The sequence below is a fragment of the Falco peregrinus genome, chromosome 3 (genome assembly GCF_023634155.1).
Source record: "Falco peregrinus isolate bFalPer1 chromosome 3, bFalPer1.pri, whole genome shotgun sequence".
Classification (NCBI taxonomy): Eukaryota; Metazoa; Chordata; class Aves; order Falconiformes; family Falconidae; genus Falco; species Falco peregrinus.
The window spans coordinates 5,125,958-5,143,806 of NC_073723.1; the positions used below are offsets into that span (position 1 = coordinate 5,125,958).

Below are 17,849 nucleotides of genomic sequence, written 5' to 3' on the forward strand. Positions count from 1 at the left end.
TGCTTGTACCGGGAGCTAGAAAGGTGGTGATAACACACCAGGGGTTTGGGTACTGCTGGGCAGGGCTCGTACAGCATCCAGGCTGGCTCTCAACATTCCCCACGTCCCCGCCCCAGTGGGCTGGGGATGGGCAAGTTCTTGGGAGGGGACATAGCCAGGACAGCTCACCCAAAGTGCCCGAGGGAATGTTCCATACCATATGATGTCTGCTCAGGTATGAAAGCTAAGAGAAAGGACGAGGAAGGGAGGGCATTTGTTATTTACAACTTCTGTCTTCTGGAGCAGCGGCTACATGCACTGAAGCCCGGCATCATCACCTGCTGATGCGAAGTAGAGAGTAACATCTTTTGTTTTCCTTTGCATCTGCATATGCGCTTTTTGCTATTGATTCATTATACTGCCTTTATCTTAACCCACAATTTTTTTTTTTTCATTTTATTTTCCCCTCACTAGTTCTGCTGAGGAGGGGAGTGATAGAGCGGCTTGGTGGTCACCTGGCATCCAGCCAAGGTCAGCCCAGCACACACCGCAAGAACAGATGAAGTTTATGACAACATGCTAATCTTACTCTCGTTAGAATACAGAACACTGACTTCTACCGAGTACTTTCTGCGTTAAGGCAACGGTTTCTTCCTGTAAGAGCACACAAGGTAGTTAGTCTCTGTTTTATCACTGTGTATCATGGCAAATTTTCTGCAACCTGTTTTTTATTATAATGGTTAACTATTCTCACTGTTCATGTAGACATTTTCTTTCATCAGCATTGCTGGAAGGGAATATAAAAACTCTCATTCTCTGTCAGCACGCTGCTGGGATCAGCTTCTGGCCACAGCATCATCAGGAGGAAAAGAAGAAAAAGAAAAAAAGAGGATTCTTCCTATTGGTAAGATGTTTCTCAAATATGAAATAATAGCTTTGGAAATTTTTGGAGTTCTTCAATGAGCAACAGTGTGTAGAAATCACATCGTAAGAACAAAGTAAGTTCCTGACTTCACTTGTGACTTACCTGGATGGTAACAACAGTACAACTTGCCCAACGCTCCATCCCAAATGAGAAATCATGCTTGTGCCTGACAGCACCACCTGCCAGCTACAATTGGCACTGAGACCCACTTCCCCTCTTTTGCTAGGAAGCACTAGATTAATAATTTTGTGAGCAAAACACTGATCCCAAGTCAGGAGAAGTGACATTGTTCACATTGGTATCCTAAGATCTTGCCCTTTAGCTCCACAAAGTTAAGGTGGGGGGAGTCTCAATAGCTAAGTCCAGTCCACCACACACTGACTCTGCTCTTATGCACCCCCTGAGCACTTTCCTTTTGCTTATTCTGTACTGTCATCTTATGGGAACAGCATGGTTTGGTGTTTGATTAAGGTTCATACTTCACTCTGCACGTACTTTTGTCAAAAAAGCTTTTATTGCAATGCAAAATATCTTCTGTATATGACATCTTTCTCCCCACCCCACCCCACCCCCAGCCCCCTTAAATGTAATGAGTAATCCTTTCTGGGTTTGTACATTGTGATTCTTGTGTGTATGTATGAATATATATACATATCTATATATCTATCAATCTATAGGTATTATATTAATACAATCATATATAAATCTGGACCTATATAATTTTATATATACACACATATCACTAGATATATGTGTGTATGTGCATATACATATATATACATTACATATACACTATATACACATATATGCACACACATACATATTGTATAATCATAAACATCTGTTGGTTGTCAAGGGACTTTTTTTTAACAAAATAAGTTCCATCAGTGGATTTTACTTCTGTAGTGCAATTTTACAGGAAGTTAACATTTCCACATTCAATATAAAAGAAACAATATACATTTGAAAACGTGCCATAGGATTTTTAATGAAAAAATTAGAAAAGTGCATTATTTTACAACACTACAGTAAATGATTCTTTTTTTTTTTTTCTCTGTAAAGACATTGTAAAATATATACAGGGTTGCTTAGTGCATTCATTACAAAAGAAAGATGCAATCCCTTGCATAAATTACATATTGTACAGGGGTTCGCTGTCTACTTGGACTTGTAAACATTTGTGTGATACAGTTTTCATTCTTTATGTAAGCTGCAATACATCTTATTTTCATTTGACTGTTGTTGCATTCTGACTCCAGTACGGCATTCTAAGGCCATGTGTGAAGGCATCCCCTCCCATTACGGAGAAGGCCAGAAAAAGAAATGAAAACACAAAAGAGTCTTTAATTTGGTTCTTTGTAATCAAGTTATCACTGTTTTAACAAATCACATCTTGATGCTTATGACCTGCTCTTTCTCCTTTGCTAGGACCAGCTCAACAACTATGTTGAAGTTAGAGGTCTGAAATGAGCAGAGCAAACAGCTTCCAGGAGGTAAATTCCCAGTGCAGTTTCCACAGCCAAGCAGCTCCTCTTTCTAGATGACTGTGCTCCTAACGCTCTGTGGGCTGCACAGAAAATGTATCAGCCAGGGTAGAAATTTAGAGAGTTTTGCTCTATCTCAGGCTGTTGAGGGCCTTTAGAATGCCGTCAATACACCATCGGTAAGTCCACATATGCACATTCAAAGAAGTACAAAAATGCACCAAAAAGTGTCAAGAGATCCAAAAGAGACATAGCATCAACACACACTCACAAACACACACATACACACACGCTTCTGTCTGAGCAGGAAGGCTCAGTCTCCAAAGTAGGAATCACAATTGAATTTCAACATGTATGTGTGTTTGGAAGAAATCCAAGAATTTCCATATAAACTCCTTAGGTCCCAAATTGAACACTTTTATCCCTGTTTCTCATAGATGAACAGTTTGTTGAAGTAAGAAATTGCACCTTGAAGAGACAGTATCCACATTCTTTTGGCCTACTGGAAACAACTTTTAAGCCCTCCTCCCATTTCCCATTGACCTATCCAGCTCCAAATAATTTCCTTTGCCATCATATCACTAGTATCAAAAGTTTTAGTCAATGCTTCTCAATGGCAACAAACAGCCACACAAATCTTAACAAGTCAAGGGAAGAGGAAAAAGAACACTTTTTTTTTTTTTCCTTCTTCTTCCACAGTTCACTCCTGACCTTGCCAAAGCCAAAAAAGAACAGATGGCTTACTGGTTGTATAGCATACTATAGGAAATTGATATTCTGTAAAAGAAAGATTAGGTTTGCATTCTAAAGAATAAGCCAGCCTCTTATAATTGCTGCTTATTAGTTAGTTGTTTGTAGTAGACAGGAGTCTTTCTGAAGCATATACTAGTCATTTTTTCATACAGGGCCAACCCACTAGTACTTACACTCAAACTAACTTTGTATGGATTAACCTAGAAGAGTGGTGCCCAGTGTGGTACCCAGGAAATTACTTAATAAAGCCAACTTCTAGGTTAACAGCCTTAAACCTGTTGTAACCTGGACACTGAGATCCCTCTCTTGTTATGCAGGTACCATACTTGTCCTCCAGTATCTAAATAATATCCCAACTTATACAGGAAGTATCTGCCACAATGTAAATGCAGCTGAGCAGTCGAAAAGAAGGTAAACTGGCATGAGAGGATCACTAAGTCGTGTTGAGCGTACCAGTTGTGTTGGTCCATGGTGACCACACCAGACTCTGCTGCACTAATCTTCCCAGGAGAATAAAAATGGCACAATATAAGCAATGAAGAGGAATTTCCTATTGCTGCCTCTCATGGCAGTATCTCTCCATGTTGGGATTTGAAAAGACACGCTAAAAAACAGCAATATGGGCTCCATCTTTTCTAGAAGACATGTGTGACAGTAAGAAATTCTTAAAGAAAAAGAGAAGTCACATGGAAAGACAAGTCACCATAGCTATGCAACTGGGGTTTAGATGCTGAAAAACATGGAAGGAATGTACAGTGAGGATAAAAACCCCCCACAACAAGTGACTGTGTAATGCTGAAAGGATCTCACATGTAGGTCTTCGGTCCTGTGTTGCACTTGGCCAATCTTTGGGCAAAATGACCACTGCCAGAGCAACCAGAAGAATTTGCCCAGGTTCTGGTGGCCACAACCACGATGAATAGTTATGAGCTGCCCCACAGATCCATTTGGACGACTGACACAAAGACAATAATGAGATTTGCTCACTGCTGCATGCTTAACAAAAAGCTCCAACTCGGCCACATCACCATTCAGAAGGGGCTCTCAGAAGAGCTTCAAGTCAGAGAGATCAGAGAAATGTGCTAAGTACTTCAAAGGAAACATTACAAGAAATGGCTATGGAGCTATCTGAAGGATCTGTCACCAAAGTTCTATGTTTTGGTTCCTAAGGAGAATGCTGCCCTGAGCTCTTGCCCACTGTGCAAGATAGATATCAGCCCTGTCCCCCATCACTCTCACCCAGAGGCCAGGAAGAAATCCGATCTTTTGCTCTGCCTTTTTAAACCTTGCTCAGAGAGGGTTTGAGAGAGGGATATGCCATAGCATCAGTGTCCTCATCAATCCAGCTTGTGACACAGAAACTCAACTGTATCTTCCCCATTCCCCAGGTGGTCCAGATGTGTTTGGACACGTATCCGGCAACCCTTTCTCCTAGAACTATAATCCACCCCAGAGAGCACAGCTGAGGCACTTTGGCCATTTATACCAAATGGGTACCAGAACCATGCTCCATCCTAAAACAGAGCCCTTTGCTCACCCATCTGCATCACCCTATCTCTCTAAGACACAGAACTGGTTCTTTCCTCTAGAGGTAAGACAAACTCAAGCACAAAGCCTATTTCCACAAAGACATTTAAGCACGTATTTAGTTCAGTGGGAATTAAAGAGGCTCACTGCATATATCAGATCTGAGCTAAAATCCTTTCCTCAGATACTCCCACGATCAGCTCCACTCCAAGTGCCAAGATGCTGCGTGTCAATAGGACAGCCATGGCATGACCCCCATGTCAGCAGTGATATTACCAAACAGGCCTTTTGGAAATCATTCTGTAGACTTGTGATTTCAGGCTCTGGGAAGCCAAAATCATTTACACACTCTACTTCAGCTAATCCAATTAAATACTGTTATCAGATTAATTAGCCTCTTAACAATAATTATGATTAAAGAGATGCATACCCATGGTGTAGGGAGAGCCAGCAATAATGAATTAGTGTTACTTCTCTAAAGATCAATTTTGATTATGTTTTGACATGTAGAAACTGTCCAAAAACAGTCAATACAAAGAGGTTTGTTTGCTATATTGTGACCTCCTGAACCCAGCTGGAGAAGCTTAGCATTTCCCACACATTTATATGGCACAGCTCTGGGAAGATGCTATCAAAGATGGGCCAGTATACCACAGTCTAGGTTGTTCTGAGCCACAGTACAGATTTGTTGCAGCCAGTAGGAGGGATGGTGTAACTGATCTTTTCCAAAGAATAGTAGATGCTCTAGAAGACACAATTTTCCCTGCCTGATACCAACACTGGTAATGTGGTCTCAGCAATGACAACCCATCCCACCACAAACCAGCCATGGTCCATTGTTCCCACACCTCCTGCCACTCCTGCTTGGGAGGACGCTGGCAGATGACTAGCAAATAGACTAAACCCAGAAGATCCATGGCTCTTCCTTAATTTGAAACCACAGCACAGACCTTACCAATGATCTACAGCCGATGAGCCAAACCGCTGTGTCTCTTTGCCTGCTCATGTCATTTGTGCTGCCCTTTCTCCAAGTGGCCTTCTTCCAAATGAACACACTCCCAAATTCTCCTTGTAGGCTAATGCATTGCATCCTGGCCAGTGGTTCTCACCCGTGCAGGTTTGTGTACTTTGCATTTTCTATTTGATTCCCCCCATATTGTTTTTAATCAATCTGTAGATTTCCTTTGTCAGTAGTAATTAGAGTGGAACATTTCCTTCCCCAGGGTGCAGTTCTGTAGCATAACGCTTTTCATTAATAGATGAGGGGGGAAAGTACAGAATGTGGTGATCTTGGGTCTGAACATACGTCTATGAAATGGCAAGCTAATGAGTTAATGTCTGGGTAGGAAAGCAGGGAGGGCATATGGAGAAAGCTGGAGGGCTGCTGTCTGTGAAATGGATCTCTCTTCTAGCCTCAAGTATAGCGCTCTGGATACAGCAATTACTGCAAGCTGTTCCATAGACCAGATAAACAATGAATCAGAGCCAGGCTAGTGGTATCAGAACTCATGCATGAGGAAGATGCATTATAGAGCATAGTTTCAATTATTGTATTTGCTAGCTCCACTTGTGAACCAGCCAGCTATGATAAATGTTATCATGCTGTTGTTTGCTCTGCATTTCCCAAAGTGAACTAAAAGACCACACAGCTTGGAACTGTGAATATTAATTACAAATGAAATTTCAGCATTAATCTTTCTTTTTCCATTCCCTTCCCCCCTCCCAGTCTGTTGTGAGTGTTAATGTATGGCAGCACTTCTTACATTGTCAGAGAGCAAGGTGAGGGAGGGCTTTGGGGTATTTATTAATTACAATATTCACAGAAGGACAGAAGAATGAAGGCTGAAGGCTCCAGGGATAGTATTTCCAGCCTAAAATTAGCAGGCAGCTTTGGGTGACTGGATTCTACAAAGCAATATACAGTTGCATAAATTACACTGGTTGACTGTTGTCTTTAGGTCTTTCTGCTCTCCATTAGGTTTGGGAAAGTTTGCTCACGGTAAGCAGCAGTTGGAGACACTGATCGGGTATCTAGCAATAAATAGAAAAAGCCTCACATTCCAGTTTCATTAAAGGAGTATAAATCAGGAGTCAATGCGCTGCACCCAAATCAGGTTACCATATTGGAAACCTGTGCAAGAAAAAACTAGCCTTACAGCATTTACATTTCTCCATAGCTTACCAATTCACAGCGCTGTAAACCCACCAGCTTCACAAAATAGTCCGGCAAGAGCCATCTTAGCAGCTGTAATATCCACCTAGGTCATGTGCAGACCCAGCCATCACGCATTTCCCATGTCTGCATTCTCCAAGGACAAACTTTGTGGAGCTCCCAGTGTAATGGGGGGCACAAATGCTGAAAGCTCCTCAATTTGAAGCTTTATGTTGGACTTTTCCCCAGAAGGAATTATTGTTGAGTACATGTACATGAGTTGGAAATTTGTGCAGAGGAAATTACGGTTTGACTGGGAGTCAGTCAGGGGCTGTGAAGAAGCCTCTTTGGGGAAAAGGAAAAAATAAGAGTAACAATCACCAAACAATTTCCAATTAAATGAATGACTCAGAGCCAGTTTGAATAAGTTTAGCTTTAGTAAACCATGCAGTGGCTTCAGCGGAAGGTCCTGCCACTCCAAGCTTTAAAGAACAAAAGAGTTTGCTTACATCCTACTGAACCCTTGCACTTGGAAGCATCCATAAAGGAAACAGCATCACTAACAGAACAGATAACAGGGACTAGCACTGCTCAGGATGTGCTGGCTGAATAAAACCCTGGTTTCAATGAAGACAAGCAGCAAAAACCTGACTAGAGAATCAGGAACTCCATGAATCTCCTTATCAGCAGTAACCAGTGAAACATTATGGCATAGACCTTGACTAAGCAGAGGACAGTCAGCCTCCCAGACTGATTTTACCCAGATCAAAGCACAACAGTCTTCAGTATCACCTCACGGTGGGTTCAGTTGGAAATAACAGGATTTATTCCTACTATTGAGAACAATTTATTTCTTTCCAACTTTCTTTTTTCCTTCCTACTGCTTTTATAGGGGTGAAAGTTTCTTTGCCATGTTCATTATCTGCATCTTAAATAATTGAAAACTGTATTTTGGCACAGAGTACCATCAGTTTTCATGGTTTTAATTCAGCCACTGAGCTCCGATTAACTAGCATAAGACTCCCAGAGTGCCTTCCATCTATAATCAATTTCTCTGTGTCCAATGTCATTATTCCATTTGTTTCGATTTTGGTGTATCATTATGATGGTTAATTCTTTTCATATGCTATATCTTGCTGAAGTTCCCAAAATAAAGTTTGATATTAAAGGCAGGCTGGTCAGAAAGGCAGTATTTCTTTTTCAGTTCTGTGTTATGGATCTCCAGTTGATGAAAGTAGTGGTGGTGTGATTCTAATTGTAATTTGTGCAATACTCCAGTCCATAATAGTGTCTTGTTGAAATATGCATTAAAAAAGTCTATAACATTAGTGTAATGGACAGACTCCAACACATCTCTCTGATCTGGCTTCTTCATAAAGATATTAAATGACTGTCTTAATTAGATCCTAATATTAACAGGAATATTACATAAAGCTAAATGAGAACATAAACTTCAGCTGAAAGCTACCTCCCCACAAGCCCCTGCCCTCTGGTCTGGACACACCAAATTGTTCTGGAACATTGTTATTCTCCATCTTGGTTCCGCTGACTGCCCTTTTTTAAGCTTTTAGCAACAGATGATGCTTCCTGCCCCCAACCACCCCCAACAAAAGCTTTCAAATCTGTCAGAGAATACAAGGAATTACCTTGCTCAGGTTTGATTCACAATAATCTTGATTACTGCCCTGGCATTTCTTCAATTGAAGCACTAGGAAATTAATGAGACAACTACAATACAGTAAATTGGCCATTTCCCTAATTTCTTTTTTTTTTTTAAATAACGTTGATCTTGTCCTAATAGGCTGTAATAGAGGACTTCAAACAGAAGTCTATTGATGAAGGTCCCTGTACATCTTCTCCATTCATTAACAACCAAGAAGCTATTTTGGACCCTTGAAGTAACATCCAAACACCCCTTTTAAAGCTGTCCCACTATAGCCATCCTTATAAAGCATATATATATATATGTACAAAGTTCTGGCAAAGCAGAGCCAGTTAGATCAGTCAGAATCTTCCTCACGCAGTAATGAAGACGAAGCAGAGACTTGTGCCTGCATTGTTCTATTAAGTTTCCCCTTTCGTTTCCATATCACAGCGTGCTCAGCCAAAGCTATTTTGGTGCTTCAGTGATCAAACTGATTTTTCCCTTTGATGATAATATGAAATATGATAGGATAATAGGGTTGTTATATAATCAAAGTCGACAGCAGGGAGCTAAATTTGTGTTGTTTTGATGAAGAGCACATTAGTGTGACATAAATAGACTAATCTGATTTATTATTATTATTTCTAATGCTTAATAATAGGGAAGAGTAGGGGAAATGAGACTCTGGGGAATAAGAGTGCATCACAAAGTGATAGCAGACGTCTGTGTGCTACGGAAACACAGGTTAGGCATTTTGGATACTAGGATGTCTTGTCATAGCAGCACTACTACTACCTGCTTCTAGCTGAGTTTCAAAAGAGCCAGTAGCAAGCAAGAGAGGTTGTGCGGAAAGAAATGTCTTAAGTGGAAGAAAACTAACGTTGCATCAGAGAAAATACCCTGTGAAAAGCAGTGTTGTGGGAAGAAAACTGGTATTCATGTAGGGCAATAAGAGGTCAGAGAGAGAGCAGACAAAAATCAGCTCACCTTTCACTGACTGATTTTTCATGTGTAACTGAAAAGCTGGGATTAACCTTGAACAAAAGCTTCCCTTTCACAATACTTTCTGTTCCAGTTCCAGACAGCTCAAGTCATTATTCACACATCACTCAAGAGCCACAAAAATCACCAAAGAGAGAGGTATATTTTGCCTGGCATACACATGAGAGTTCTTTTATTTGTGGCTGCTCACAAAGCAAGGTCCTGCAGGAGCTCATGCAAATGTCTGAACGTGTGCAGTCTTGCAAAGGGAACGTCTTGCCACTTCAGAATCTCATGTGTAACAAAAATACAGATTGGACAGAATTGCGGGTTCTTCAGGTGAAAAATAAAAATAAATAAGCATATTTTAAAATCCTAATGAATGCAGAAACAATTTAGCAAAATACTTTCCCATATACAAACTCCTTACAGCTTCTACACTTAAAAGTATGACTATGGACATCTACTCTGGCTCCTTTGTCTCGACATACATACATTTCTTCCACTACCTCTATAAACTTCAGCTAAGCTAAAGCAGAGCTCTTATAAAGCCATTGAGGTTTAATGCAAAGACTCTAAGTGGCAGATAACCCACAACATGCTGAGGTAAATTGTTCCTCTAGTTAAATACCCCATGTTATTAAAATCTACTACTCATTCATGGCTCTAGAGGGGAGATTTAGTAACAATTCAGCTATGGTATGTAACAGCTTTGAACTTCTGGAGTTCCACATAATTTATAGGACGTTTAAAGATTATTTTTGTATGCAGCAGAAATAGATTTTTCCTCCTTTCTTAAAGGAAAAAAGAAAAAAAAGCTCACCAATGTTTTATGAGATGTAACAGGTTTTTGATTTGGTTTTGTTTTGTTTTGTTGTTTTTTTGTCACAAAACTGTTGAAAGGTTTTGCTAAGTTCTGTTGCAGAAGTTCATTGCTAGGCAGACAGAATTTAACTCAAGTTCTGCAAAACCCCAGACTTTGCCTGCTTTTCTCAAGTGTCATATAGACCCAGCAGTTGTACACGATATAGATGCGTGTATTCCAGGCATACTTTTTCTTATCTCCTTAGCAGGAAAAGAAAGCTACATTTATTTGCACTTCTGAGATGCCTCAAGCAAAGACTATGAAAGTGAATTTGGACAGCACTGTGAAACCTATGGGCCACTCTTGTGGAAACCAGCTTCCAGGTGGTAGTCGCTGAGGTGGTTTAACACATCCTGAAACTGGTTTTCTAGGTGTGCTTGCTTCAGTACTTCTGCCACCAGCATTTGCCTTTGGACATGGTACCAGCAGCACAGCATTACAGCACCCAGCATGCTCTCCTACTGTGTTGAAGGATGTTATCCCCACACATTAGGCTGCAAAAGTCCACCCTCATCCATCCTCATTAAGAATCCTAAATTATTTCTTCATTAATCTTAGTGGAGGTTTTCATGCCACAGCAATTTATAATCCCAAAGGAAGTTGCATAGGGGAGTCAGAGTCATGGATACTCGCTTTCCATCTACTTACTGAAACACAGCTATGGAAATTAGGAGAACATGAACATATTTGATGATACAGCTAGTAATTTAAAGCCAGGGAGAAGAGAACAGAGGAGGAATGACATTCCTTATTTCTCCTTATTAAAGCTCTTTATAGATGCCTCTTTGAAAGGTTATCAGCATCCATCAGCGCACAGAGCTCAAGAGGTGGGGCTTGTGCAAACACACACCATCCAGTTTTAAGAAAAAAAAAAAAAAAGATTATTGCTTTTACACTGAGAGCACAAAATGATAGAATCAGCAGGATGTGATTAGTGCCAAAAAAAAGATGGGGTTTGTATGGTGAATTAACATTAAAGGTGATTTAAAAGATAGGATTAAATTAGAGACAAAGTGCAGGTTTATAAAAGTCCCAGTCCTACCCTTGTCAAACCAAAGATAAATCTCCCAAAGCACTAAATCCCATGTAACAATTGCAAATTCCTGTTGTCTTAAAAGGGAGCTGGATTAGGCCTCTAAATCAGTCTGTAAAGTCTGTTTGGTCCAGATGAACAACCAAGAGATGGACAATCTCCAAGGAACAACTCTACTACATGGTCTTAACATGCTGCACTACAACTTGCCAAGGCAATCACTCCCAACGGTACCCTCCAAACACTGGAGTAAAACTGCTTTTGCCCATTACTGCTAAATCCATTTTGCCTTTCTGCCTGGCAAAAAAGCAGTATCACAGCTAATCTCACAAGTTCCCAGTGAGCCAAACACAAGATACTGTCCCTTGAATTCTTCCTGAGACCAACAAAGGCTTTCCATTATTTACAAATCAAAAGCATTTAGAGACAATCATCTTTATTTTTTTATTTAAAACAAGGAATGCCCTGTCACTATTATATAAGAAAAAATATACATCCACCTATTTATACCCATCCTAATCCAAGCATTCCAAAAAATATAATTCCTATTCATGCAGGTAATTGCTGCACAAATTAATAATAATAATAATAATAATAATAATAATAATAATAATAATAATAATAATAATAATAATAATTTTATAAATAAAATAAAAATAACAAAATACACTCTGTAATTCCAACAATTGTCCCAATTTCTCTTAAAAATCCCACTTGTAAATTGTTGGAACAGTTGAAAATGATAAAAGTAAATATAGTTAAATCAATAGGATAACTTGCTTTTGATTATTAATTCCATTGCTATTTTTTCTTGTGTTTTTATTATGCATACCAGTTTTACAAAGTGCATGCTTTATTTTATTTTTTGTTTTTTAAATTTTGAACTGGCAAGCTAAAATGATCCATCTTTTCCTGCCTTTTTTAAATGTTAGTACAATCTAAAATCTAGCATTAAAAAATTTATCATGATACACCTGGTATATTGACTGCTTATGGCGCATGCTTGTTTTGGCAAAAAACAAAACTGGCTCCCCTCCCACCCTCCCCGTTCCGTTTGGAAGCAATCTAAAAGTTAAAAGCAGGCTCAACACAATTGCTTCAAGGGAAAAAAAAAATAATACCTGATGCTTTAATTTTTGTCACATGGCACTAGTTGTGGAATTGCACGCGCACCCACACGCACACGCACCCGACACGCACGCAAGCACACACGCACGCTGCAACCTGCTCGTGAGGAAAATAGTTTATTAGGTCAGGAGTGCCAGTGGCACATGAAGGCTCCCAGCTGTGTGTGCAACTTTGGATTTGGTACCCACTTCACGTCACCTTGAATCCTCTGACATCCACCGAGGGGGTAATGTAAGGCATACTTTGCTGGAACAGTAATAATCCATGCGTCATGCTCAAAAGCTGAGTCTCAGAGGAGGACTGGCTTTCGTTGCTCCCTTTGGCCTCGCTCCGTCTCACTCAAGGAACAAAAAACCCAAAACAATGGAAAAGAACTGGGGAAAACAAGGAAAGCAAAGAAGACAAATCCCTTTAAATGGACTTTCGCCTTTTCATCAGCCTGTGGTTATCTGTAAAGCTGTGCAACCCAGGTGAGATGGAGCTGACAGGAGATGGGAAAAGGCTGTTTTTCAATGTGCTTGGCGAGATCTCCTCTATCTTGTAAGAGATGGAGTGAAAGTACTGGGGGTTCAGCTTTGAGCTGAACGAATTTTGGTGGGACACCACCCGGCTGGTGTACTCGTGGGACCTGTAACACATGCAGGAACAAACTGACTGAAGGTCTGTTACTTCGGCCTTGTACCGTGGCCGACCATGCTGGGAGTCCTCTTGGATGTGGATAATCATGCTGTTGCGGTTCCCTGCCAGGGATGCCCGTTCCTCGGCATCCCGCCTCTCGTCCTCGCTGTTCATGGTTAAGAACCTGAGAACAACCAGATTTAGAAATGCCCCGATGACTGTCAACCCCACTAGAATGTACATAAAGCTAAAAGCCACGTAGAGAGGCTTCTTCTGAAGGGCCCCTTTGGTCTGCAGGGCCACATAGTCTCCAAACCCTATCGTAGTCAATGTTATAAAGCAGTAATAGTAAGCATGGAAAAAGCTCCATTCCTCATACTGGGAAAAGGCTGCTGCTCCAATGCAGAGTGTTCCCATGCAGGAGAAGAAACCCACAGTGACCATGTTTTCCATGGAGACCTCAGTGCTCCTCATCCCACAGCACTTTTTGATGCGTTTCAAGAGGTACTTGACAAAGGTGTTCATCCGCTCGCCCAAGCTCTGGAACATGACGAGTGTCAGTGGGATCCCCAGGACTGCGTAGAACATGCAAAAGGCCTTCCCCGCGTCCGTCCCTGGGGCAGCATGTCCATAACCTGGTGGGGGGAAGGAAAAGACAGGACAGTCAGCAAGGTAGGTGACGACCACAGCTTCTGCTTCACACAAGCCACGTGTATCGCAGAGACTGATGCTGCAGCCAGATCCAAAGCTACAGGAACATTGCAATCAGACAAGTCGTTTTATCTTCTCACTCATGTCCCGGACCTGAAGCAAATAGGACATGACAACAAAGGGTACACACAGGGGAGGGAAAGATGAAAGAATGGGCAATCCATCCTACTTCAAATAACTGTGCAGTCTCCTAAAGAAGATTGTATCACGTTCATTCGCTACAGAAATTTCACGTCCATCCTGCATACATGCAGTAGTGGGAACTTTGAAAATAGGTGGACTTTTCCACAGTATTTTTCACAGGAGTTGGTGTTGCCCTGTCCCAAAACCAGAGTATGCTAGTGGCATCCAAATTCTGTGTCTGCCGGCAGCATGGAGTTAACAACCACAGGCCCACCAACCAAAGAAATTCCTTTTCAAACTCTTCCATACTGAAAAAACCTTTTTCCTAGAGACCCTATGAAAGCCACTCACTGCTGGAACACCACAGGACTTTGGGGATTTAACGCTTGCTCCATCTTTAATTATTGACGAATAAGCAACTTACCAGCTTGTTTTATAGTTTTACAGCTTTTACAGCTAGTCTGGCAAAGGCAATTTCATCAGGATGTTAAACTAACCGAGGACAGAGGATGTAGCATGTTTCACAGCATAGTTTACAGACGGTAAAATCATGGTTAAGACTTTATTCTAAGTCAAACCATAAGGGGGGAGGGTTTATTTTGAAAATTTGAAAAAAATTATCTGAAATGTCACTTTTTCACATCACACTGCTTGAAAAATAAACATTTCTTGCAGCCGAGATTCTAAGTGACAGTACCAAAGTCTCCAAAATAGGATGGCTGGGACTCACCTGGCCGTGGTGTGCATTGACCATGTGGGTACCGCTATCTAGACTCCCCTTAGTCACTGAATAGCAATCTTGGGACAGAACTCTCAGCTCGAGATGAATATACCTAAATTGTGGTATCTACATGTGTGCTAGGTGTCCAAGCGCCCATTATAGTTGACAAAGATTTAATGAGACCAGGCAGTAGTGAGTTATTTAACTGACCAACCCAAGTCTACCTTATGACAAGATGAAACAACAGTACTGGCTCTTCCGCTGAGTGTATTCGTTAGGTCCTCATTAGACTGCCCAGATGTCTCTTGGCAGCAGAAGAATTTAGACACCTACTGCACAAGGGACAGCTACATGCAAACAGCCAAATGCAGGCACCTTGATCATGAGTAGAGCTCTGCCCTTAGTGACTAGCTCCAGTGTAGGTGCCTGCATTGTAGACACCAAAGGTTTAAATCAGCTTTCCAGAAAGAGGCACCTGGCATCGTTCTCCTGAGGAGACTCCTGAGATACCAGGATATCCATAGGGGGCTGGCAGATGAAACATGGGGTGTACAGCAGACCCATGCTTTTACAGATCAGAAGCTGGAGGCCGGACAGCACCTGAGACATGACTGAGGCAGGACCATTCCCCTCCTACTTCCTCAGCCCTGCCCATCACCTTTGGACTCAGGTCATGGACCTGCTGCTCTGAATTTGCCTACTACCTTTTTTTTAAACTGTTCACACTGCCCACCTCCTCAGCCTCCTTTGGCAACAGATTCCAGAAGTTCACTATCTGCTGTGGTGAAAGGTACTTCATAATTTCAAGCAATCTCCTTGTTTCAGCTAGTGCTGCTTAGCTCTGGTATTAAAGTTCTACATTGACCATATCTACCACCTTCACGACTTCAGCTAAACTCAGCTTTATCTCTGCTCTCAGTTTCCTCCTGTCTGAATTGGAGCCACAGCCTTTTTAGCTCATATAAGAGAAATCACATTCCCTTGATCATTTCAATCTCCTTCTCTGGACCTTATCTAGCTCTACCAAATAATTTTTGAGGTGTAGAATTCTTCATAGCCCTCAGAATGTGGGTGCACCAGAGTCTGCAGTATTGCTAGATCAAAAATAGGAACACCAGGCAACCTTCAACATGAAAAGCAACAGTGGACAAGGAAACTAAAATGAGAAAACCAGCAAGAATGCCCTCCAAAAAGCAACAGGTACTTCCTTAGCTCAGCTGCTAGCTGTTGGCAGATGGATGGGATGTCAAAAACAGTTTACAAAAGAAGCACATAACTCAAAATAGGAAGTTCTTTCCAGGTTACAAAACAAACAGAGATTCACCTGTTGCACTGGGCCAGCCAGCCTGTTCATCATAAAAAGCAGTTTCCAAATTACCTGGAAAGGGAAGTATCTTCAATAGATTGATGATGGGTTTGTTCCACCTGACTGTCCTTCAATAAAGGCTATAATTGCCTCTCATTACTAAGATCAGCTTTTGAACTACAGGGGTGTTAATTAAACCAGGGACATCTTTCCATTTTATAGCTTTAGTTACAGCTGATAAAGAGAACGAAAGCTTCAGAAAATGTGATTTTCCAGATGGTTGCAGAGACGGCAGCTGGTGGAAACAACTTTCACTTCAGGTTCTAAAGGAAATGGTTGGGGTGAAAAAAGATTTCTTTTGATATCACTATATCCCTCTCACTAAAGATATCCACTTTACTGACTGAAGACAGTTTAGGGAAATTATAAAACATTAATATTACATGCTTACACAATATCTCGCAATTGATTTTTTAAGATTTGCCACAGACTTTGTAACTATCTTGGGACTCACAGCTCTCCCATAAGATAGAAATACATCCATATCCCTGTTTTACAGATAGGAAAGCACAGAGACCAGCAGGCTTTAATTTCTTTCCAATTCACATTAGTATATAGAACATCCAGAAATCCTGAATTCTGTTCTGCCCCCATCATACTTACTTCCCACAATATCGGATAAATGGTTTTTACCATGTTTTCACCTTGAAGCTGGGGTAAAGAAAGGATTTTATTCATGAAGCTGGAATAAGACTTTACAAGTAGATTCATGCATAGGGATCAGAGTCATACATTTCTCCAGTACAGTATGGCTTTAAGGAATTGGCACCTTAGTCATTGCCTTCAATACTCTGAGAGGTTTCAGAATACACCAAAGAAAGACTCAACTCTCTGTTACTTTAGCATTACAGAATCTGTCCAGCAATACAGAGAGCAATGCAAAAAAAGCAAACTCCAGCAGTGCATGTTCTCTGAAATTCAGTATATCTCAAATTTAAAACAAACTACTATCTCCTTAACATCAGAGACTGCCTCCAGGAAAAATGAGGAGGTCAGTAATTGCCAGAGCAATCGGGATGCAGAGGATCATTAATGCCAGGAAACAGCCCTCTGCAGTGCATACGGTTAGTCTCCAAGTGTTGGGTTTTACCTTTACCAAGGAAAGGCAGAAGCCGAAAGAATTGCCTTGGTGGCAGATTTCAGCTACCAAAATTCAGCCAAACTTTCTCCACATGAATGCCACTGCCCTTTACCATATGAAGAGATGACTCCATGTAAGCCATAAGAAACACAAGGTTTAAAGAGAAAGGTTAGGCATGACATTGGTATTTCTCTTCTGTGGTGAAGAAGAAAGATCAAACAGAAGACCTTAAAATTAAGCAAAGCAAATGCATCCCCTAACAAGCCATGGGACTGAGATAATAGTGAGAAAGGTATAGATGGAGCTTTACAATAGACCACACCTAGGTAAATACTACCTATGCTACTCTAGTATACTAACCAGTTTGCTGAGGTCCCACAATACAGAAACATGACCACAGCAAGCAGGTTTGTCTGATATTTAATAAGATGTAATTTGAATGATCAAGGACAGTCTAAATAACTTTCACCTTGATTGGAAGTTACGTCATTAGTACTCTCTCTCTCTCTCTCTCTCATAATACCTCCCAGCTGCTTAGCCTTTCAAGACAGAGCTCATCCGGGTTGGCACCAAGAATAGTTTGGCATGAGGAAATGTCATGTCTCAGAATGTTACTCCAATTCTGGACCGCAGAGCACCAATGCACCGCAAAAAGGTCTCCTCCCAGTTATTGAAGCGCTGGGCTACAGACATCAAGCAGAACTGCAGGAAGGTGTAGGCAAGGAAGGCAAAGGGTCAGACTGTAAGGGCTGACACC

At 41.1% G+C, this 17,849-nt stretch overlaps 1 protein-coding gene across 1 annotated transcript in view; it reads right to left on the bottom strand.

Moving 5' to 3' along the window:
- Window positions 1-1,489: 1,489 nt before the first annotated feature.
- Window positions 1,490-17,849, bottom strand: part of KCNK9 (potassium two pore domain channel subfamily K member 9) — a 95,570-nt gene continuing 79,210 nt past the window's right edge. Inside the window, exon 2 of the mRNA XM_005239480.3 lies at window positions 1,490-13,725. Coding sequence (XP_005239537.2) covers window positions 12,884-13,725 — 842 coding nt within the window. The 3' untranslated portion in view covers window positions 1,490-12,883. The remainder of the gene's footprint in view (window positions 13,726-17,849) is intronic.